Source organism: Coregonus lavaretus, assembly GCF_964263955.1.
Source record: "Coregonus lavaretus genome assembly, chromosome: 1".
NCBI classification, from domain to species: domain Eukaryota; kingdom Metazoa; phylum Chordata; class Actinopteri; order Salmoniformes; family Salmonidae; genus Coregonus; species Coregonus lavaretus.
This window is the reverse complement of record NC_139988.1, coordinates 12600338-12625277: the sequence shown is the minus strand read 5'-3', so window position 1 is coordinate 12625277 and position 24940 is coordinate 12600338. Positions and strand designations below refer to the sequence as shown.

The following is a 24940-nucleotide window of genomic DNA, read 5'->3' as shown; positions in this document are numbered from 1 at the left end:
GAAAGAAAGAAAGAAAGAAAGAAAGAAAGAAAGAAAGAAAGAAAGAAAGAAAGAAAGAAAGAAAGAAAGAAAGAAAGAAAGAAAGAAAGAAAGAAAGAAAGAAAGATAGAAAGAAAGAAAGAAAGAAAGAAAGAAAGAAAAGAGAGAAGGAGAGAGAGGTTGGAAAGCGGGAGGAGAGAGGGGGAAAGGGAGAGAGGGAGAGGTTAGACTTCAGGCATCATATTGAGCCCTGTCAATTAGGATTGCAGAGACACACCACTCTGAAAACACAGAGAGGAGAGGCATTGCCAATTAGGAACAATGATAACAGTACATTGGCCAAACAGCAACATCAAATTCGATGGATTTAGAACACTTCCCAGATTTCCATTTGGTTCTTATGCGGCACGGCAGTACATTAAAGACAGATTACAGATGTATTCTCTTAAAGAAAAAACTGAGAGCTGGCCACCATCCACCACTACATTCAGGATCTATTACATCTTTTCAAAGTCTTAAGGCTTTTGCATGTCTCAAATATGGTATTATTTCTAAATTGTGTAGTAACTTAATTGACCGTATTATGTATTATTCACATGGGGTTAGCAAGGATCTATTTTTATGTTTTTCACCTTTCCTTGGTGGGGAAACTGATGGAAAGTTACCTTTTCGAGTCCCCAACTCCCTGTCTTTCATGGCTTGTAGCACAACTAGGCCTATAGTATCAGTGACAGCCACTGCTCAAGCGTATAGTCTCATTGGAACAACCTTGTGGACACTGAAGAGAAAGTGAAGCTAATTCTTCAGCAATCCTTTATTCTGAAGTGACAATGACTGCGTTTACACAGGCAGCCACATTATTATTTTTTTTCTTCACTAATTGGTCTTTTGACCAATCAGATCAGCTCTCTTGCCAATAATTGGGGAAAGATCATAATTGGGCTGCCTGTGTAAAACGCACCCAATGTTAGTTGACGACACTGTTAAGTTCAGCTTGGAGGTAGCAAAGCTACGTTGAACAGTTTTTACTGCATCTTCTCCTAAAATGTATTTATTGCCGATGCAATGTTTGACTTTAAAATGCACCAAAACAAATATGATTATGTTAAATAAGGAATGTTTGAGAAAGAAAGGAAGACTGTATTATAATGTGACATATACAGTAAGTAATATGAATATGGCAGTCACAGTATATCAGTTCTTTGGTTGCCATAGCGCCGTGAAGCAGCCTACGCTGAGGGCTCCTGTACATAATCTACAAAACATTGTGTACAAAACATTAAGAATACCTTGCTAATATTGAGTTGTGACATCAATAAGGGATCATAGCCTTCACCTGGATTCAACTGGTCAGTCTATGTCATGGAAAGAGCAGGTGTTCATAATGTTTTGTACACTCAGTGTATCTATTTTATTTGTTTGAAGTATTTTTTATTACATTTTGTCTGTGTGGGTTTTTGACTTAAAATATATTGTTGGAGTTGCTGGACTAAGAAGTCAGTTTGTTTGGCTTGGCTATCTTCAAATGATGTACCGATGTTTTGTTCCACCTGCCCTAGTTCTCTGAGCGTGGACCATCATACTGGCTCTCTAGGTACATGAATAGCCACATATATTCAGCGCATTAAAATATATTTGTTAGTGGTGTTGTGACAGATCTGAGTCAATACCGTGTTCTCTCCGCGTTCCCTCAGTGAGTCACTACATCTAAAGTCCCACTGCCTCATTATGTGACAATCACTCACAGGCTGTGTCAAACCAGCTCAATAATAACATCTCAGTCCCCAACCAGATGGTGTCAACACTAAGGAAACAAACCAGCTTAATATAACACCTCAGTCACCAGAAAACAGATGTGAAAGCACTAAGGAAACAAAGGATCAAGTTTGGGAGAGAATATTCTGCTAACGACTAACTAAACGCTTATCTTTCTTTCTATGTTTCTCTCTTTTTTCTTCATTTAGTTATGGGCAGTTTTGAGGAGGGTGAGCGCGCCCAGTCAGTCTCTCAGGGGGAGGGGGCGGTGGTTCCCGCTCCACGCATCAGGAGCTTTCCCCAGCCGCAGGTCACATGGTTCAGAGACGGACGCAAGATACCGCCCAGCAGCCGCATGTAAGATGCGTGATGATGCTGTCTCTTCCTCCCTCTTTCTCTCTATTCCTCTCTCTCTCTCCTCTCTCTCTCTCTCTCTCTCTCTCTCTCTCTCTCTCTCTCTCTCTCTCTCTCTCTCTCTCTCTCTCTCTCTCTCTCTCTCTCTCTCTCTCTCTCTCTCTCTCTCTCTCTCTCTCTCTCTATATATATATATCTCTCTCTCTCTCTATCTCTCTCTCTCTCTCTCTCTCTCTCTCTTCCTCTCTCTCTCTTCCTCCCTCTCTCTCTCTAGCAAAACATGAATTTACAAACTTAAAGTAACAAAACACTGCATTGAATACTGCCTCGCTCACTCTGCATCAATCTCTTGGTGGAAAGTAACTCATTCTTCTAATAGCTTTTTCTCTCTTTCTCTTTCTCTCTCTCTCTCTCTCTCTCTCTCTCTCTCTCTGCTGCTCTGTTATTGTTGTCAATAACACATTTTTTCCCTGAAGATGTTGTCTATTTGCTAAACAATAGCTATGTTGTCTATTATGTGTTAGTGTGAATGGGTTGTTCATTCTATTATGCTTCATATCAGTGGGCAGCATCTGTGTGTTTTATGTATGATTTTTAAGTAATTAATTTGCATTTTATTGCATGACATAAGTATTTGATACATCAGAAAAACAGAACTTAATATTTGGTACAGAAACCTTTGTTTGCAATTACAGAGATCATACGTTTCCTGTAGGTCTTGCCCAGGTTTGCACACACTGCAGCAGGGATTTTGTCCCACTCCTCCATACAGACCTTCTCCAGATCCTTCAGGTTTCGGGGCTGTCGCTGGGCACGGACTTTCAGCTCCCTCCAAAGATGTTCTATTGGCTTCAGGTCTGGAGACTGGCTAGGCCACTCCAGGACCTTGAGATGCTTCTTACGGAGCCACTCCTTAGTTGCCCTGGCTGTGTGTTTCGGGTCGTTGTCATGCTGGAAGACCCAGCCACGACCCATCTTCAATGCTCTTACTGAGGGAAGGAGGTTGTTGGCCAAGATCTCGCGATACATGGCCCCATCCATCCTCCCCTCAATACGGTGCAGTCGTCCTGTCCCCTTTGCAGAAAAGCATCCCCAAAGAATGATGTTTCCACCTCCATGCTTCACGGTTGGGATGGTGTTCTTGGGGTTGTACTCATCCTTCTTCTTCCTCCAAACACGGCGAGTGAAGTTTAGACCAAAAAGCTCTATTTCTGTCTCATCAGACCACATGACCTTCTCCCATTCCTCCTCTGGATCATCCAGATGGTCATTGGCAAACTTCAGACGGGCCTGGACATGCGCTGGCTCTAGCAGGAGGACCTTGCGTGCACTGCAGGATTTTAATCCATGATGGCGTAGTGTGTTACTAATGGTTTTCTTTGAGACTGTGGTCCCAGCTCTCTTCAGGTCATTGACCAGGTCCTGCCGTGTAGTTCTGGGCTGATCCCTCACCTTCCTCATGATCATTGATGCCCCACGAGGTGAGATCTTGCATGGAGCCCCAGACCGAGGGTGATTAACCGTCATCTTGAACTTCTTCCATTTTCTAATAATTGCGCAAACAGTTGTTGCCTTCTCACCAAGCTGCTTGCCTAATGTCCTGTAGCCCATCCCAGCCTTGTGCAGGTCTACAATTGTATCCCTGATGTCCTTACACAGCTCTCTGGTCTTGGCCATTGTGGAGAGGTTGGAGTCTGTTTGATTGAGTGTGTGGACAGGTGTCTTTTATACAGGTAACAAGTTCAAACAGGTGCAGTTAATACAGGTAATGAGTGGAGAACAGGAGGGCTTCTTAAAGAAAAACGAACAGGTCTGTGAGAGCCGGAATTCTTACTGGTTGGTAGGTGATCAAATACTTATGTCATGCAATAAAATGCAAATTAATTACTTAAAAATCATACAATGTGATTTTCTGGATTTTTGTTTTACATTCCGTCTCTCACTGTTGAAGTGTACCTATGATACAAATTACAGACCTCTACATGCTTTGTAAGTAGGAAAACCTGCAAAATCAGCAGTGTATAAATACTTGTTCTCCCCACTGTATCTAGGTTGCTGTAAGGTTGTTAGCGCATGTGTCTGAAAGTGACAGAGAGACAGAGTGTGATAGAGTGCATGTTCTATCTGTTTGTAACTATGTCTCCATCACTTGAAAGAGGTCTCGGCCTCAGTGAAATGTACTCCCAGGGCCTCTCCTCTACTCTCCATTTATTCTGCCCTCTAAATGGAAGCGAGGCGGCGAGGGAGACTTGTTTACCAGGTTAGAGAGAGGCCTGGTACTGTCAGACTACATTGGGGCCAGACAGGGGGGCTCTGAGAGGGTGGACAGGGTGCTCTGTGTGCCTGGCGGAACCACTTACACCCTTAAATGGGATTTTTGTCTTGGTTTCTTGTCTTTGCATTCTCCCTCTTAAAATAAAAAAGGGGGCAAATAGAGAGGTGCTTTTGGAAAGAGGAAATAGCTTTCTGGCTCTCTGGCTTTCTGGCTCTCTGGCTCTCTCTCTGGCTCGGCAGCCCCGAGTGGGAGACTGGGAGCACTGCTCATATTCCGGGTAAAGGATTGGCTCCAGATATACAGTACCAGTCAAACGTTTGGACACACCTATTCATTCAAGGTTTTTTCTTTATTTTTACTATTTTCTACATTGTAGTAACACATATTGAATCATGTAGTAACCAACAAATAGTTAAACAAATTAAAATATATTTGATATTTGAGATTCTTCAAATAGCCACCCTTTGCCTTGATGACAGCTTTGCACACTCTTGACATTCTCTCAACCAGCTTCACCTGGAAGGTTTTTCCAACAGTCTTGAAGGACTTTTCCTTCACTCTGCGGTCCGACTCATCCCAAACCCTCTCAATTGGGTTGAGGTCAGAGGATTGTGGAGACCAGGTCATCTGATGCAGCACTCCATCACTCTCCTTCTTGGTAAAATAGACCTTACACAGCCTGGAGGTGTGTTGGGTCATTGTCCTGTTGAAAAACAAATGATAGTCCCATTAAGCCCAAACCAGATGGGATGGCATATCACTGCAGAATGCTGTGGTAGCCATGCTGGTTATCTGTGCCTTGAATTCTAAATCAATCACAGACAGTGTCACCAGCAAAGCACCCCCACACCATAACACCTCCGTTCACCCACACTGTATCTCACAAAGAGATGGCGGTTTGAACCAAAAATCTCAAATTTGGACTCCAGAACAAAGGACACATTTCCACCGGTCTAATGTCCATTGCTCGTGTTTCTTGGCCCAAGCAAGTCTCTTCTTCTCATTGGTGTCCTTTAGTAGTGGTTTCTTTGCAGCAATTCGACCATGAAGGCCTGATTCACACTGTCTCCTCTCAACAGTTGATGTTGAGATGTGTGTGTTACTTGAACTGTGAAGCATTTATTTGGGCTGCAATTTCTGAGGCTGGTAACTCTAATGAACTAATCCTCTGCAGCAGAGGTAACTCTGGGTCTTCCATTCCTGTGGTGGTCCTCATGAGGGCATGTTTCATCATAGCGCTTGATGGTTCTCTCTCTTTCGATCTCTCGCTCGCTCTCTCTCCCTTTGAATTTAAATTCAAAGGGGCTTTATTGGCATGGGAAACATGTCTACATTGTCAAAGCAAGTGAAATAAACAATAAACAAAAGTGAGAAGTAACAAATTTAACAACATCAATAAAAAACTATTTGAAATTCACAGTAAATACTATACTCAAAAAAGTTTCGAAAGATGAAGACATTTCAACTGTTATATTATCAGCTATGTACAGTGTTTTAGCAATGTGCAAATAGTTGTAGTACGAATAGTGTGGGAAGATAAATAAACAGATAAATATTGTTGGTATTTACAATGTTGTTTGTGCTCCTCTGGTTGCGCTTTTCTTACTGCTGTGATTGCACATTGTGGTATTTCGCCTAACATATATGGGAGTTTATCAATGTTTGATTTCTTTTCAAATTCTTTGTGGGTCTGTGTGATCTGTGGGTAACATATGTCTCTAATGTGGTCATACTAGCAGGAGGTTAGAAAGTGCAGCTCAGTGTCACGATCGTCTGATGAATGAACGGACCAAAGCGCAGCGCGTTGAGTGAACATGATAACTTTAATAAAGTAAAGCACGTAAATACAAAACAAACGACGATTCGTGAAGTCCTCTGCTAAACTGACAGAAACGGAACAATAACCCACAAACCCCACAGGAAAACATACAGAAATAAATATGGCTCCCAATCAGAGATAACGAGCCGACAGCTGACACTCGTTACCTCCGATTGGGAGTCATATGACTAATCAACATAATACAACACTTTGACACCCAACATAGAACCAAACCACATAGACTGCACACACCCTGGCTCAACATAATGAGTCCCAGAACCAGGGTGTGACAGTACCCCCCCCTAAAGGCGCGGACTGCGACCGCGCCTCAAAACCCCCAAACAGGGGAGGGCTGGGCGGGCATACCTCCTCGGTGGCGGTTCTGGCTCCGGCCTAGACCACCACCCCACCATAGTCACTACCCGCTTACGTAGGTTCCTCCAAATGACCCCCACCGGTTTAAGGGGCAGCACCGGACTAAGAGGCAGCACCGGACTAAGGGGCAGCACCGGACTAAGGGGCAGCACCGGACTAAGGGGCAGCACCAGACTAAGGGGCAGCACCAGACTAAGGGGCAGCACCTGACTCAATGGCGGATCCTGGCTGGTTGGCTCTGGCGGATCCTGGCTGGACGGCTCTGGCGGATCCTGGCTGAACGGCTCATGGCTGGCTGAAGGATCTGGCTGCTCATGGCTGGCTGACGGATCTGGCTGCTCATGGCTGGCCGACGGATCTGGCTGATCCGGTCTGGCCGAAGGCTCTGGCTGATCCTGTCTGGCGGAAGGCTCTGGCTGATCCGGTCTGGCGGAAGGCTCTGGCTGATCCGGTCTGGCGGAAGGCTCTGGCTGATCCTGTCTAGCCGAAGGCTCTGGCTGATCCTGTCTGGCCGAAGGCTCTGGCTGATCCTGTCTGGCGGAAGGCTCTGGCTGATCCGGTCTGGCGGAAGGCTCTGGCTGATCCTGTCTGGCGGAGAGCTCTAGCGGCTCCGGTCTGGCGGACGGCTCTGAAGGCTCATGGCAGACGGGCGGCTTTGCAGGCTCAGTACAGACGGGCAGTTCAGACGGCGTTGGGCAGACGGACAGTTCAGACGGCGTTGGGCAGACGGGCAGTTCAGGCGCCGTTGGGCAGACGGGCAGTTCAGACGGCGTTGGGCAGACGGACAGTTCAGGCGCCGTTGGGCAGACGGGCCGTTCAGACGGCGTTGGGCAGACGGACAGTTCAGGCCCCGTTGGGCAGACGGCCGACTCTGGCCGTCTGAGGCGCATCGTAGGCCTGGTGCGTGGTGCCGGAACAGGAGGTACCGGGCTGAGGACACGCATCTCAGGGCTAGTGCGGGAAGCAACAACAGGACGCACAGGACTCTGGGGACACACAGGAGGCTTGGTGCGTGGTGTATGCACTGGTGGTAAAGGGCTGGAGACACGCACCATCGAGCCAGTGCGTGGAGGAGACACAGGGCTCTGAAGACGCACAGGAAACCTGGTGCGTGGTGTAGGTACTGGTGGTACTGGGCTGGAGCGAGGAGGTGGCGCCGGAAATACCGGCCCGTGCAGGCGTACTGGCTCCCTTGAGCACTGAGCCTGCCCAACCTTACCTGGGTTGATGCTCCCCGTCGCCCGACCAGTACGGGGAGGTGGAATAACCCGCACCGGCCTATGTGGGCGAACCGGGAACACCATGCGTAAGGCTGGTGCCATGTACGCCGGCCCGAGGAGACGCACTGGTGACCTGCTGCGTGGGACCGGCCTCATGACATCCGGCTCAACACTCAATCTGGCCCGGCCGATACGTGGAGCTGGACTGTACCGAACCGGGCTATGCCTGCGTACAGGAGACACCATGCGCTCAACTGCGTAACACGGTGTCTGCCCGTACTCTCGCTCTCCACGGTCAGTCCAGGGAGTAGGCGCAGGTCTCCTACCTGACTTCGCCACACTCCCTCTTAGCCCCCCCCCAAGAAATTCTTGGGTAGTACCCACAGGCTTCCAGTCTTGCCTCCGTGCTGCCTCCTCATATCGCCGCCTCTCGGCTTTAGCTGCCTCCAGCTCTTCCCGAGGACGGCGATATTCTCCCGGTTGTGCCCAAGGTCCCTTACCATCCAGAATCTCCTCCCATGTCCATGAATCCTTTATGGGTGGATATAAATCCTGTGTAGGTGGATCCTGTTGCTCCTGGACGCGCTGCTTGGTCTTTCTTTGGTGGGTTATTCTGTCACGATCGTCTGATGAATGAACGGACCAAAGCGCAGCGCGTTGAGTGAACATGATAACTTTAATAAAGTAAAGCACGTAAATACAAAACAAACGACGATTCGTGAAGTCCTCTGCTAAACTGACAGAAACGGAACAATAACCCACAAACCCCACAGGAAAACATACAGAAATAAATATGGCTCCCAATCAGAGATAACGAGCCGACAGCTGACACTCGTTACCTCCGATTGGGAGTCATATGACTAATCAACATAATACAACACTTTGACACCCAACATAGAACCAAACCACATAGACTGCACACACCCTGGCTCAACATAATGAGTCCCAGAACCAGGGTGTGACACTCAGTTTCCACCTCATTTTGTGGACAGTGGGCACATATCCTGTCTTCTATTGAGAGCCAGGTCTGCCTATGGTGACCTCTCTCAATAGCAGTGCTATGCTCACTGAGTCACATAGTCAAGGATTTTCATAATTTTGGGTCAGACACTGTGTACTCTCTGTTTAAAGCCAGATAGCATTCCAGTTTGCTCTATTTTTTGGTTGATTCTTTCCAGTGTGTCAAATAGTTATCTTTTTGCTTTCTCATAATTTGGCTGGGTCTAATTTTGTTGCTGGTCTCTGTGGGGTATGTTTGTGTTTGAGAACAGAGCCCCAGAACCAGCTGGCTGAGGGGACTCTTCTCCATGTTAATCTCTCTGTAGGTGAGGGCTTTGTGGTGGAATGTGTGGGCATCGCTTCCTTTTAGGTGGATGTAGAATTTAACAGCTCTTTTCTGGATTTTGATAACTAGTATGTATAGTCCTAATTCTGCTCTGTATGCATTGTTTGGGGTTTTAAGTTGTACACAACGTATGTTTTTACAGAATTCTGCATGCAGAGTCTCAAATGGTTGTTTGTCCTATTTTGTGAATTCTTGGTTGGTGAGTGGATCCCAGACCTTACCACTTTTTGCCAGATCCTAATTGGGATGTCGAGTTTTATGTTCCTCTTGATGGCATAGAAGGCCCTTCTTGCCTTGTCTCTCAGATCATTCTCAGCCTTGTGGAAGTTACCTGTGGTGTTGATGTTTAGGCAGAGGTAGGTATAATTATCTGTGTGCTCTATGGTAACAGTGTTCAGATAGATTTGCATTTGTTGTCCTGGCAAATTGACCTTTTTTGGAACAGTCTGACAGAATTTGTGCAGAAGATCTAGGTGCTGCTGTATGCCCTCTTTGGTTGGGGACATAAGCAGCAGATCAACAGCAAACAGTAGACATTTGATTTCCAAGTCCAGTAGGGTGAGGCCGGGTGTCCTCGCCAATTCATTAATATAAATATTGAAGAGGGTGGGGCTCAAGCTGCATCTCCTTCTCAGCCCACGGCCCTGAGTAAAGAAATCTGTGTATTTATTGCCAATTTTAACTGCACACTGCACACGTTTGTGTACATTGATTTCATAATATCATGTGTTTTTCCTCCTACACCGCTTTCCATCAATTTGTATAGCAGACCCTCATGCCAAATTGAGTCAAAAGTGTTTTTGAAATCAATAAAGCATGAGAAGACTTTGCTTTTGTTTTGTTTGTTTTTCAATGTGCAAGGTATATACAGTGGGGGAAAAAAAGTATTTAGTCAGCCACCAATTGTGCAAGTTCTCCCACTTAAAAAGATGAGAGAGGCCTGTAATTTTCATCATAGGTGCACGTCAACTATGACAGACAAATTGAGGAAATAATTTCCAGAAAAGCACATTGTAGGATTTTTTATGAATTTATTTGCAAATTATGGTGGAAAATAAGTATTTGGTCACCTACAAACAAGCAAGATTTCTGGCTCTCACAGACCTGTAACTTCTTCTTTAAGAGGCTCCTCTGTCCTCCACTCGTTACCTGTATTAATGGCACCTGTTTGAACTTGTTATCAGTATAAAAGACACCTGTCCACAACCTCAAACAGTCACACTCCAAACTCCACTATGGCCAAGACCAAAGAGCTGTCAAAGGACACAATAAACAAAATTGTAGACCTGCACCAGGCTGGGAAGACTGAATCTGCAATAGGTAAGCAGCTTGGTTTGAAGAAATCAACTGTGGGAGCAATTATTAGGAAATGGAAGACATACAAGACCACTGATAATCTCCCTCGATCTGGGGCTCCACGCAAGATCTCACCCCGTGGGGTCAAAATGATCACAAGAACGGTGAGCAAAAATCCCAGAACCACACTGGGGGACCTAGTGAATGACCTGCAGAGAGCTGGGACCAAAGTAACAAAGCCTACCATCAGTAACACACTACGCCGCCAGGGACTCAAATCCAGCAGTGCCAGACGTGTCCCCCTGCTTAAGCCAGTACATGTCCAGACCCGTCTGAAGTTTGCTAGAGTGCATTTGGATGATCTAGAAGAGGATTGGGAGAATGTCATATGGTCAGATGAAACCAAAATAGAACTTTTTGGTAAAAACTCAACTCGTCGTGTTTGGAGGACAAAGAATGCTGAGTTGCATCCAAAGAACACCATACCTACTGTGAAGCATGGGGGTGGAAACATCATGCTTTGGGGCTGTTTTTCTGCAAAAGGACCAGGACGACTGATCCGTGTAAAGGAAAGAATGAATGGGGCCATGTATCGTGAGATTTTGAGTGAAAACCTCCTTCTTCAGCAAGGGCATTGAAGATGAAACGTGGCTGGGTCTTTCAGCATGACAATGATCCCAAACACACCGCCCGGGCAACGAAGGAGTGGCTTCGTAAGAAGCATTTCAAGGTCCTGGAGTGGCCTAGCCAGTCTCCAGATCTCAACCCCAAAGAAAATCTTTGGAGGGAGTTGAAAGTCTGTGTTGCCCAGCGACAGCCCCAAAACATCACTGCTCTAGAGGAGATCTGCATGGAGGAATGGGCCAAAATACCAGCAACAGAGTGTGAAAACCTTGTGAAGACTTACAGAAAACGTTTGACCTGTGTCATTGCCAACAAAGGGTATATAACAAAGTATTGAGAAACTTTTGTTTTTGACCAAATACTTATTTTCCACCATAATTTGCAAATAAATTCATAAAAAATCCTACAATATATGGTTTTCTGGATTAGTTTTTCTCATTTTGTCTGTCATAGTTGATGTGTACCTATGATGAAAATTACAGGCCTCTCTCATATTTTTAAGTGGGAGAACTTGCACAATTGGTGGCTGACTAAATCCTTTTTTTCCCCACTGTACGTGGTCTGTCGTAAAAAACGAATATCTCAGTTTTTTCAAACTTATGGGCTATTCACAACACATACAGTTGCTCTGGCAATGGTGGAACAAGCTCCCTCAGGACGCCAGGACAGCGGAGTCACTCACCACCTTCCGGAGACACTTAAAACCCCACCTCTTTAAGAAATATCTGGTATAGGATAAAGTAATCCTTCTACCACCCCTTACCCCACCCCCAAACAAAAAAAAAAATGTAAAGTGGTTGTCCCACTTGCTATCATAAGGTGAATGCACCAATTTGTAAGTCGCTCTGGATAAGAGCGTCTGCTAAATGACGAAAATGAAATGAAATGAAGTCGGAAGTTTACATACACTTAGGTTGGAGTCATTAAAACTTGTTTTTCAACCACTCCACAAATTTCTTGTTAACAAACTATAGTTTTGGCAAGTCGGTTAGGACATCTACTTTGTGCTTGACACAAGTAATTTTTCCAACAATTGTTTACAGACAGATTATTTCACTTATAATTCACAGTATCACAATTCCAGTGGGTCAGAAGTTTACATACAGTAATTTGACTGTGCCTTTAAACAGTTTGGAAAATTCCAGAAAATGATGTCATGGCTTTAGAAGCTTCTGACAGGCTAATTGACACAATTTCAGTCAATTGGAGGTGTACCTGTGGATGTATTTCAAGGCCTACCTTCAAACTCAGTGCCTCTTTGCTTGACATCATGGGAAAATCAAAAGAAATCAGCCAAGAACTCAGAAAAAAATGTGTAGACCTCCACAAGTCTGGTTCATCCTTGGGAGCAATTTCCAAACGCCTGAAGGTACCACGTTCATCTGTACAAACAATAGTACTCAAGTATAAACACCATTGGACCACGCAGCTGTCATATGGCTCAGGATGGAGACGTGTTCTGTCTCCTAGAGATGAACGTACTTTGGTGCGAAAAGTGCAAATCAATCCCAGAACAACAGCAAAGGACCTTGTGAAGATGCTGGAGGAAACAGGTACAAAAGTATCTATATCCACAGTAAAACGAGTCCTACATTGACGTAACCTGAAAGGCCGCTCAGCAACGAAGAAGCCACTGCTCCAAAACCGCCATAAAAAAGCCAGACTGCGGTTTGCAACTGCATATGGGGACGAAGATCATACTTTTTGGAGAAATGTCCTCTGGTCTGATGAAACTAAAATAAAACAGTTTGGCCATAATGACCATCGTTATGTTTGGAGGAAAAAGGGGGTCGCTTGCAAGCCGAAGAACACCATCCCAACCATGAAGCACGGGGGTGGCAGCATCATGCTGTGGGGGTGCTTTGCTGCAGGAGGGACTGGTGCACTTCACAAAATAGATGGCATCATGAGGAAGGAAAATTATGTGCATATATTTAAGCAACATCTCAAGACATCAGTCAGGAAGTTAAAGCTTGGACACAAGTGGGTCTTCCAAATGGACAATGACCCCAAGCATACTTCCAAAGTTGTGGCAAAATGGCTTAAGGACAACAAAGTCAAGGTATTGGAGTGGCCATCACAAAGCCCTGATCTCAATCCTATAGAACATTTATGGGCAGAACTGAAAAAGCCTGACTCAGTTACACCAGCTCTGTCAGGAGGAAAATTCATCCAACTTATTGTGGGAAGCTTGTGGAAGGCTACCCGAAACGTTTGACCCAAGTTAAACAATTTAAAGGCAATGCTACCAAATACTAATTGAGTGTATATAACTTCTGACCCACTAGGAATGTGATGAAATAAATAAAAGCTGAATTAAATCATTCACTATACTATTATTCTGACATTTCACATTCGTAAAATAAAGTGGTGATCCTAACTGACCTAAGACAGTGAATTTTAACTAGGATTAAATGTCAGGAATTGTGAAAAACTGACTTTAAATGTATTTGGCTAAGGTGTATGTAAACTTCCGACTTCAACTGTACATACAGACCGCATGACAGAGGAATGTACACAACACAATGACGAGAGAAAGGGATAGAGACAGTTCCTGAAAGTATGACTTATCTTCTTTGAAGAACTAGTACAACTATTTTGTCAGATAGCTCTGCAGCTAGTCTAGCTAAATAGGATGACTAAATACAGAAGAGTATGGGGAGTACAGCAATAATGACACTTCCGACTTCAACTGTACAGAATTGTAACGATCGCAAATAGTTAAAGTAAAAAAGTAAAAATAAAAAAACATAAATATGGGTTGTATTTACAATGGTGTTTGTTCTTCACTGGTTGCCCTTTTCTTGTGGCAACAGGTCACAAATCTTGCTGCTGTGATGGCACACTGTGGTATTTCACCCAATAGATATGGGAGTTTATCAAAATGTGATTTGTTTTCAAATTCTTTGTGGATCTGTGTAATCTGAGGGAAATATGTGTCTGTAATATGGTCATACATTAGGCAGGAAGTTAGGAAGTGCAGCTCAGTTTCCACCTCATTTTTTGGGCAGTGTGCACATATCCTGTCTTCTCCTGAGAGCCAGGTCTGCCTACGCGGCCTCTCTCAATAGCAAGGCTATGCTCACTGAGTCTGTACATAGTCAAAGCTTTCCTTAAGTTTGGGTCAGTCACAGTGGTCAGGTATTCTGCCACTGTGTACTCTCTGTTAAGGGCCAAATAGCATTCAAGTTTGCTCTGTTTTTTTGTTGTGTCAAGTAATTATCTTTTTGTTTTCTCATGATTTGGCTGGGTCTAATTGTGTTGCTGTCCTGAGGATCTGTGGGGTCTGTTTGTGTTTGTGAACAGAGCCCCATGACCAGCTTGCTTAGGGTACTCTTCTCCAGGTTAATCTCTCTGTAGGTGATGGCTTTGTTATGGAAGGTTTGGGAATCGCTTCCTTTTAGGTGGTTGTGGAATTTAACGGCTCTTTTCTGGATTTTGATAATTAGCGGGTATAGGCCTAATTCTGCTCTGCATGTGTTATTTGGTGTTTTACGTTGTACACAGAGGATATGTTTTGCAGAATTCTGCATGCAGTCTCAATTTGGTGTTTGTCCCATTTTGTGAATTCTTGGTTGGTGAGCGGACCCCAGACCTCACAAACATAAAGGGCAATGGCTTCTATAACTGATGCAAGTACTTTTAGCCAGATCCTACCTGGTATGTCAAATTCTATGCCTCTGTTTCCGCTCGTTGTCACCAATATCCTGCCCTCTCACAGCAGTACAGTGGTTATATACTCATTACTATTTATAGTTCCCTCTAGCCTCTGGGGCACAGGTGTGTTTGGTAGAAGAGGATGGTCTCCATGGGAGAGGCAGGCACAGAGAATCTCAATGAGGGAATATTAGGGCATTGATAATGAGGCAGTATACAGTACCACCAATCTATCACTGTCTTTGTTTTTAGTTTTTGTTCTCTCTTTCTCTCTCTCTTTCTTTCACATTATTTCTCTGTCTCTCTCTCTCTCTCTCTCTCTCTCTCTCTCTCTCGCTCTCGCTCTCTCTCTCTCTCTCTCTCTCTCTCTCTCTCGCTAACCTTCTACGTGAGGTGTCATAAGTGTAATTTGTAAGCTCTACAGGGTTTCTCCTGTCTATCTTTTCTGTCCTCTCTCCTCTACCATTAAAGAACAGTGCCTTCCGTGAATAACAGCAGTAATCATATGGAAGCAATCTATCATCTTCTAAAATCGAACACAATTGTCCCTGGGGGTATCCCTCCTTCTCCTTTAAGATCTGCTTTGGCACATTGATGATGTTCAGAGACGACTTCTATCACACTGTAATCTGTCAGGCAGGGTTGGGGCTGGGAGTTGGGAGTGTGTGTGTGTGTGTGCACATGTGTGTGTCATGTTGGACCTAGCAGTGGGTCTCGATACCTGCCTGGGTCCCCTCATATGAGGGGGGGGGGGGGGGGGGGGGGGGGGGGGTGGAACCGCAGAGTTGGAGGGGGGTTTGGATTCCAAGGACATTGGGCGGGCTTAGTTATGTGTGAAGCTGTAGTCTACTGCTTGGAGAGAGATTCTGGGGAGGGTTGGGAATGTTTTGCTCAACATTCAACGGCACATTGGACTGGTCTCCCTTGATCGAACAAGGAAATAAACATACAGTATCTATTACAATGGATGTGTAAAGTAAAGGAGTTCAATGGTGGCTCAGAGAATTCCCCCATCTCAGCTCCCCTGCCTCCAGTTTCCCCTTGACAGAGGCAATGTCTCATAGTGGGCCTGCCACTACTCTTGTCTCTCTCTGCCACGCTGCCTTTGCAGCTGTTCTTTTTGGCATCCACTAACACTGCTCTGTCCTCTCAGACTGGGAATGTCCTTGTCACAGAGAAGACTTTACATTTACATTTTTAGTCATTTAGCAGACGCTCTTATCCAGAGCGACTTACAGTTAGTGAGTGCATACATTATTATTTTATTTCATTTCCCCGTGGGAATCGAACCTACAACCCTGGCGTTGCAAACGCCATGCTCTACCAACTGAGCTACATCCCTGTCGGCTATTCCCTCCCCTACCCTGGATGACACTGGGCCAATTGTGCGCCGCCCCATGGGTCTCCCGGTCACGGCCGGCTACGACAGAGCCTGGATTTGAACCAGGATCTCTAGTGGCACAGCTAGCACTGCGATGCAGTGCCTTAGACCGCTGCGCCACTCGGGCGCAGACTTCTATGCATAAGTTGAGTTCTTTATCCTCTTCATAGTGATCCTTTAGGACCATTGTGGAGCTGCAACAACAGAAATATCATGTCCCTTTCTCACCTTAACTGAAAAGAGCAGTCATCTGTTCACTATAGAAAAACACAAACTGCTTTCTTTGTCTCTGATTGATCACAACTGTCCTGAACAGGTTTGGTGTCTCGAATTCTAGCCGATCTGCTCTGCACTAGATTGGTTGGCTGACTGGATCCCAGGCTCATTGGAATGCCGTGTGCCAAGACTTTGTGAGTCAGAGGGGAGAGAAAGCACTTATTTAGCTCTAATAGCCATTACTCTTCTCTTATTGAATGGGAATGCAATTGAAGGGCCTTTTCCATTTGGGCGCTGTGATTTGTTGTGTTATTTCCGAGACTTAATGTGCTGTATAAGGTAAACACATTTACCCGGAATTGCACTGCGCCATTTTCCAGATTGGAAGGTGAGTCAGATACAAGGAGGAGTAGGGGAGTCAGGTGGGCCCTAGACTACATTTTCTTCCTCAGACAACTTTTTCATTCTCTCTCCTTTCATCCGGACATGTCTCTCTCGTCTCTTCTCAAGACTATGAGACATGGATTTATCTCTGAGTGCTACAGCCCAACAACCTTGTAACAACCCATCTAACATGGCCTACCTGGAAAGTCACAGAGAGGAGAATACCAAGTTGGAGGAGGAACAACGATGCCCTGCTGCAATTACCAATCTGCTGCTTGGAGAGAGTGGTCAATTAATGGGTCTGCCTGAGACATCCATGTCTTGTCAGTCTAATATGGATTCTCCATTACTCACTGTGTGTGTGTGGTGTGAGTGAGTGTGTGTGCAGTCTTGTATTACATTTTACAGAGCGATGTGTTGTGGAGCGATGGAAGGCAGGGTGTCTGCTCTGGTTTGAGTCATCTCTGGCCCAGGCCTGTGTGCCGCTTGATCCCCTGAAATCTCTCTCTCCTGGGGGAGGTTGGCGAAGGCTGGCGGAGGCCACGGCTATTTGTCTGGAAGTAATGGAGGTCTAAGGTGGGTGTCAGGGTAAGGGAGGGCAGAGAGGGAGAGAGATGGAGAGTGGGGGGAGGGGGGGGGGGAGAGAGAGAGAGAGAGAGAGAGAGAGAGAGAGAGAGAGAGAGAGAGAGAGAGAGAGAGAGAGAGAGAGAAGAGAGAGAGAGAGAGAGAGAGAGAGAGAGAGAGAGAGAGAGAGAGAGAGAGAGAGAGAGAGAGAGAGAGAGAGAGCGAGAGCGAGAGAGAGAGAGAGAGAGAGAGAGAGACCACCACATGCAGAATGACCTCTGTAGCTCAGCTTGTAGAGCACGGCGCTTGTAACGCCAAGGTAGTGGGTTCGATCCCCGGGACCACCCATACGTAAAAATGTATGCACGCATGACTGTAAGTCGCTTTGGATAAAAGCGTCTGCTAAATGGCATATTATTACATTTTAGTCATTTAGCAGACGCTCTTATCCAGAGCGACTTACAGTTAGTGGCATACATTATTTTATATTTATCATACTGGCCCCCCGTGGGAATCGAACCCACAACCCTGGCGTTGCAAACACCATGCTCTACCAACTGAGCTACATCCCTGCCGGCCATTCCCTCCCCTACCCTGGACGACGCTGGGCCAATTGTGCGCCGCCCCATGGGTCTCCCGGTCGCGGCCGGCTACGACAGAGCCTGGATTCGAACTCGGGAGACATGTGTATGTGTGTGCGCGTTCAAGCATGTATGTATCTCCGACTTATTGTATGAATACTCAATAGCTTAGTTCTGAAAATAACTCCAGCAGTAGGGAGTGGAAAGTCAAGCAGCCAACTACAAATCGTGAGAGCTCCCGGGCAGAAAAGAGAGTGGCTGTTTTTATGAGCACCGGCCTCTGTTCTCTCCTCCATGTCTCCCCTCCCTCCCTCCCTCCCTCCCTCCCTCCCTCCCTCCATCTACCTTGGAGCTGTAGGTTTTCAACAGAGCGATGTGTTGTGGAGCGATGGAAGGCAGGGTGTCTGCTCTGGTTTAAGTCATCTCTGGCCCAGGCCTGTGTGCCGCTTGATCCCCTGAAAACTCTCTCCTGGCGGAGGCCACGGCTATTTGCCTGGAAGTAATGGAGGTCTGAGGTGGGTGTCAGGGTGAGGGAGGGCAGAGAGGGAGAGAGATGGAGAGTGGGGGGGAGGGGGGGGGAGACAGAGAGAGAGAGAGAGAGAGAGAGAGAGAGAGAGAGAGAGAGAGAGAGAGAGAGAGAGAGAGAGAGAGAGAGAGAGAGAGAGAGAGAGAGAGAGAGAGAGAGAGAGAGAGAGAGAGAGAGAGAGAGAGACCACCACTACAAGCAGAATGACATTACACTCTTCCATTGTGTGTGTCTCAAAATAGTTCGGACTCTGTCACACTATGTCAACAGCGTTTTACACTCACACACATCAAGCACACACACACACACACACACAAACACACAAGACTAAGCGCGAGTGCAAGCACACGCACACACACACAACAATATTGATGGGAGCTATACAGCATTATTATCAGTGTTAGCTGTCAATCACTTTCCTCCCCCATTGCATCAAATAAATAAATGAACCCTAGATGGGAAATAATTACAAATGGAGTTACATGACGACTCCAGGCCCCAGCACAGCACAGCCAGGCTGGCCTCTTGTACCAGCTGTCTAGGCGCCAACATTTCTCAAGCCTCCTGCTGCCTGCTGTCCAGCCTTCTTCCTTGCAGCCTCCTGCTGCCTGCTGTCCAGCCTTCTGCCTTGCAGCCGCCTGCTGCCTGCTGTCCAGCCTTCTGCCTTGCAGCCTCCTGCTGCCTGCTGTCCAGCCTTCTGCCTTCCAGCCTCCTGCTGCCTGCTGTCCAGCCTTCTGCCCTGCAGCCTCCTGCTGCCTGCTGTCCAGCCTTCTGCCTTGCAGCCTCCTGCTGCCTGCTGTCCAGCCTTCTGCCTTGCAGCCTCCTGCTGCCTGCTGTCCAGCCTTCTGCCTTGCAGCCTCCTGGCAGACTCACCAGTTGATTGGAGCTGTTACAGTGGAATAACAATGCAGGGAAATTGGGGTTAAATCAAAGGAAGAACATGTATTTTAAAGATGGAGGAGGTGGTAGAGAGAGATGTGGCCCTGGTCAAAATTAGTGCACTATATAGGGAATAGGGTGCCATTTAGGACAGGGTCATGTTTACAGGGTAGATAGAACCAGCAGCAGGGGAGACGCATCAAATCAAACACACACAAAAAGCCCTCTGACTCAAACCACATAGACTACTGACTCAATCCACATAGACTACTGACTCAATCCACATAGACTGCTAACTCATCCACATAGACTTCTGACTCCACATAGACTACTCACTAAATCCACATAGACTACTGACCCCACATAGACTACTGACTCAAGCCACATAGACAGTCCACATGAACATCAACACGTTTAGCATCTCAAGCCTCTGAACATCTACATTTTAAAAGTCTAATAAATCCATTTAATATAGCCTACACCATCACAATAAATCCATTATTTATTTTAGACAGGTCTAAAGAAACATGATATGAAGAAAATGTAGTCTATTTCAGAAGAACAAAATAGCATACATTCGTTTTTATTATTTTATAGTATGAAGAATACAATTGAACATAGCTTAATAATATTTTCTCCAAACGATTTCATAGGAAGTGCTCACATGCGGCTATTCTGTGTTGAGTGGTTAACAAAGAAACTGGTCCACCTATATGCTTAATTTAGAGTTATTAATGCAACTTTAGTTGTGATGCAAACATTGGGCTATATGTTTTGATTTTTAATACATTCTAAGGCTGCATGATGCAACTCTAGTGATGATTTGAAAAAAAGTAGCAAGCTGCACACACTCTCATTCACAATTTGACAAGCACTTGATAATATTCTCTCCAGGCCTCGAATTTCCCGGCGGCATTCCCCTTGTGTGGCCGTAATGCCCCCTAAAAAATCCATGCATTTTGCTGCCAAAGTGGCCGTTGTGCCCTTTGCCTGAATAGAATAATTATAAGTCCCTTCTCCTGGCTTCCATGCTCTGAAGCACCTCTCACTCACATGGCTCTCTCAGATGTAGCCAATGCCTGTCACCTGATCGGGTCCTTTTCACAGGCATTTCAGCTAAAAAGTAGGCTACAAGTGAATGAAGACACACACATTGGGGACGTAACTGCGGGCGTCCCTCTGATCAAATTCCGAGGCGCATATTGAACATGTTAGAACTGTCCACATTTAGCCTACTTTTCATCAGCCAACAAGATGAGTAGGCCTGACGAACAGCAAAAGCACTAGCCTATGTCAATCTACTATCCCCCGTAGAACAAAAATGTACCTATTCTATTGGTCAACTTAAACAATAAATAAATATTCCAAACATACTCAGGGACAGTTGTGGGATGCGATAGATCCCAAATGAATACAACCACTCGCATCAAAAAACATTTAAAAAGCAATGAGGCTGATGCAACAGATCAGAACGTTTAGCTTAAAATGTTGATCAACTATTAGGCTATTTCTTTACATTATAAGCACAGCAGTGCACACATGGCAGTAGGCTATAAGTGCAACATTTTCAAAATACAATCAATTAAAGTGACAGCAAATGCGATTATGCATGTAATGCTTTATTATAAAGGTACGTTTTTATGGTTAAAATTATCTTCTTGAAACTTGAAACTCACGAGCAGCCTATGTATGCCAGTTAGGCTCTACACCTGTTGTAAAGCGGATTAATGTGCTTAATTTTAAGTAGTCATTTAGCCACTTTAGTTGTGATACAAACCTTATCAAAACGTATAGGCCTGTGGGCTAGGCTACATGAGGTGTGGAACTATGATTTGAAAAAGGTGCACAAAAAAAAAGGCATGAGCTGTTTCTTGCCTTACTGCACACGCTGGGCATCATTCACAGGTGATAATACATCATTCACAAGTGATAGGCTAATATTGTCATTCTTTATTCTTAATTTAATGGTATACATATATCCTTACATATACTAAATAATATGTGTGTGAAATGGACCATTATCATTCACCTGTCTCGTAACAGGGGCATGGGGAAATGGTTCATTTAAATGCCAGCCAGGTAGGCTATACTCCTGTTGTAAAGCGAAGCAATGTGCTTAATATTAGGAAAGTTGATAAATAAATATAGTAAGCCTATAGAAAGCTGATGGAATCCTCCTCTTTTTAATAGAGGCCATCACTCTGTTTTCTCGCACAATTTCATAGGCTTTAGAAATGTGGCGCAACATGAGCTCATGGGCTATCATTAAGTGTTTGAATTTGTTTAACACTTTTTTGGTTACTACATGATTCCATATGTGTTATTTCATAGTTTTTATGTCTTCACTATTATTCTACAATGTAGATAATAGTAAAAATAAAGAAAAACCCTTGAATGAGTAGGTGTCCAAACTTTTCACTTGTAGTGTATATACAGCGGCTTGCGAAAGTATTCACTCCCCTTGGCATTTTTCCTATTTTGTTGCCTTACAACCTGGAATTAAAATAGATATTTGGAGGAGTTTGTATCATTTGATTTACACAACATGCCTACCACTTTGAATATGCAAAATATTTTTTATTGTAAAACAAACAACAAATAAGACAAAAAAACAGTAACTTGAGCGTGCATAACTATTCACTATAGCGTTTTTCTTGATGGCTAAAAAGCTCAATTTTAGTCTCATCTAACCAGAGTACCTTCTTTGTTTGGGGAGTCTTCCACATGCCTTTTGGCGAACACCAAACGTGTTTGCTTATTTTTTTCTTTAAGCAATGGCTTTTTTCTGGCCTCTCTTCCGTAAAGCACAGCTCTGTGGAGTGTATGGCATAAGGTGGTCCTATGGACAGTGTAAGGTTCTGTATTTATTTTCTTAGTCAACCTTGTGTTCTTGAACGTAGCCCTGTTTCTTTGTGTTCTTGAACGTAGCCCTGTCTTTCATTTTTGTTCATTGATTTCCCCTGTGTTAGTTACTCACCTCGTCTCATCAGCTCCTTATTTAGTTCAGTTCATTCTGTTTGTGCCTTGTGAGGTTTTGTTCGTTTTGACTCTACTAAGCCTTTTCCTAGCTCGTTTGTGTGAACCAGTTATAGCCTTCAGTCATAGTTTTTGATTCTCCTGCCTATTTGCCTACCTGTGTATGACCATTGCCTGCCCGTGACCACGATTCCTGCCTTCTGCGAAGGCATAATAAACAGCTGCCGCGCTCTGCGCGTGAATCTACACCTTTTTCTTCTTGAGTATTCATTACAGAATACCTCTCCCAAAAAACGGAATGGATTCAGCGGAGCTACAGCGGCGCCTAACACAGCAAGAGGAGTGTATGGAGGAAATCTGCCATCTTCTCCGCCAGCCTATCCCTACTCCTCCGATGCCAGATATCGTAACCTAAAGCCCTCCTTCATTCATATCCATGCCTGGAAAATATGAACGTTCACCTGGGAAATGTCAGGGATTTCAGACCCCACTAACTTCACCAATGACAAGAGCCCTGGATTGGGCCACCGCCATATGGACTGCCAACAGCACAGAACTTGGATCCGAGACCCATTTCCTCACCCTCTTCAAAGAGGTATTCGATCACTCTCCTTCCGGTCGTCCTATAGGAGACCTCCTCATAGAACTTCAACAAGGACGCAATTCAGCTGCCGAGTGTGCCCTCGAGTTCTGCACCATGGCTGCAGGGAGTGGATGGAGTGAGGCTTCTTTACTTACCGTCTGCCGAAGAGGGCTCAACAGGGAACTTCAGGCAGAGCTGGCCTGTAGAGGTGGCCTTCAGGATTTAAATCAATACATTAGTATGTCCATCTCCGTCGACCACCTCATCGCCTACCGTCGAAGAACTTTGCCACCCAGGAACCAGAAACCTTGTCTTTCCATGATTCTGTCATCCCGTCCGAGTCTTCCAGAGCCCATGCAGTTGGGCCATGCTCCTCTCCTGTGTATCGAACGTCAAAGGCGGATCCAAGAAGGGCTCTGCCTATACTGTGGAGGAAAAGATCATCTACTCAGCCATTGCCCTCTTTGCCCCCCACGGAGAGATGAGAAGGGTCCCTCCGCTGCCATGCAGGTAGGCGTGTCCTTATTTCTAAATATCTACCAGAAGCAATTCTCCATTCCAATATTGATAACCGCGAACGGGGTTACTAAGTACGTAGAGGGCTTGATAGATTCGGGAGCAGCAGGTAATTTTATCAATCACCAGCTAGTACAAGAGCTTGACATTGATCTAACACTTGTCAATATTCACTCAAGACAATATTATTATGGTGGGGGATTATATTACTGTTTTAAATAGCTCAATGGACCGAAAAGGAAATCACACCACAAACAATCACCCACATGCTCTTAAGGAAATTGTGAATGTCATGGATACATTAGAACTAGTAGATATATGGAGGCTTAAATATGCTGATCTAGTGAGATATACATGGCGGAGACTGAATCAAGCTAGTCGTCTTGACTTCTTTCTTATCTCATTCTCGTTGGCACCAAAAGTAAAAAAAAGTGTTGATAGGGGACAGAATGCGGTCGGACCATCATATAATAGGCATATACATTACTCTGACTGAATTTCCACGTGGGCGAGGATATTGGAAATTTAATCAAAGCCTATTGGATGATAATTTATTTATAATTAGAACAAAGGAATGTATAACTGACTTTTTCCAACATAACATAGGTACAGCGAATCCCCTTATTGTATGGGACACCTTTAAATGTGCCATGCAATTCAGTACTCATCTCGAAAACAAAAGCAATTTAGGTCAAAAGAGTTTATACTAAGAAAGGAAATAGAAAGTCTAACAGAACAGATAGATGGCAATAAAAACTGTAACATAGAGGCTCAGAATAAATTAGAGGAAAAACAAAAAGAAATGGAAAAACTTATTCAAGAAAGATCAAGTGTAATATATTATAAAAATAAAGCAAACTGGATGGAATATGGGGAAAAATGCACAAAATTCTTTTTTAATCTTCAACATAGGAATGCTACCAAAAAGAACTTAATGAAACTGGTTACAATTGACGGAGTCACCCATAATTCACCAAATGATATTTTGAAGGAAGAAACAAAGTACTTTAAGCATATGTTTTCTTTTCAGTCGCCTCCATCTCCTCTAACTGAAGCTAATTGTAGAGATTTTTTTTCTATTGATAATGTCAAATTAACAGCCACACAGAAAGACTCATGTGAAGGTGAAATTACAGAGGAGGAACTTCTGGATGCAATTAAAGACTTTAAGTCCGGGAAAACTCCAGGGTTGGATGGCATACCAATCGAGGTATACCAAACCTTTTTTGATATACTAAGAGGACCGTTATTAGCATGTTTTAACCACTCCTATGTAAATGGTAGATTATCTGACACTCAAGAAGAAGGTCTGATCTCATTATTACTGAAACAGGATACAAGTGGAAAATATAAAGATCCAGTCCATTTACAAAATTGGAGGCCCCTTACACTTCAGTGTTGTGATGCAAAAATCCTAGCAAAATGTATAGCGCATAGAATTAAAAAGGTATTGTCGGATATTATTCATTCTAATCAGACAGGTTTTTTACATGGAAGATACATTGGAGATAATATAAGGCAAGTATTGTAAACAATAGAACACTATGGAAAATATGGGAAACCAGGCCTGCTATTCATAGCAGACTTCGAAAAGGCATTTGATAAAGTTCGACTGGGGTTTATATATAAATGCCT

The 24940-nt window shown here is 44.6% G+C and overlaps 1 protein-coding gene across 1 annotated transcript in view; it reads left to right on the top strand.

The window, feature by feature from the left end:
- LOC311136145 (protein sidekick-2-like) overlaps nt 1-24940 on the top strand; it is a gene marked incomplete at its 3' end in the record, with an annotated part of 226685 nt that overhangs the window by 54211 nt on the left and 147534 nt on the right. Inside the window, exon 3 of the mRNA XM_084170234.1 lies at nt 1944-2091. Within this exon, the coding sequence (XP_084026360.1) occupies nt 1944-2091 (148 nt within the window). The remainder of the gene's footprint in view (nt 1-1943; nt 2092-24940) is intronic.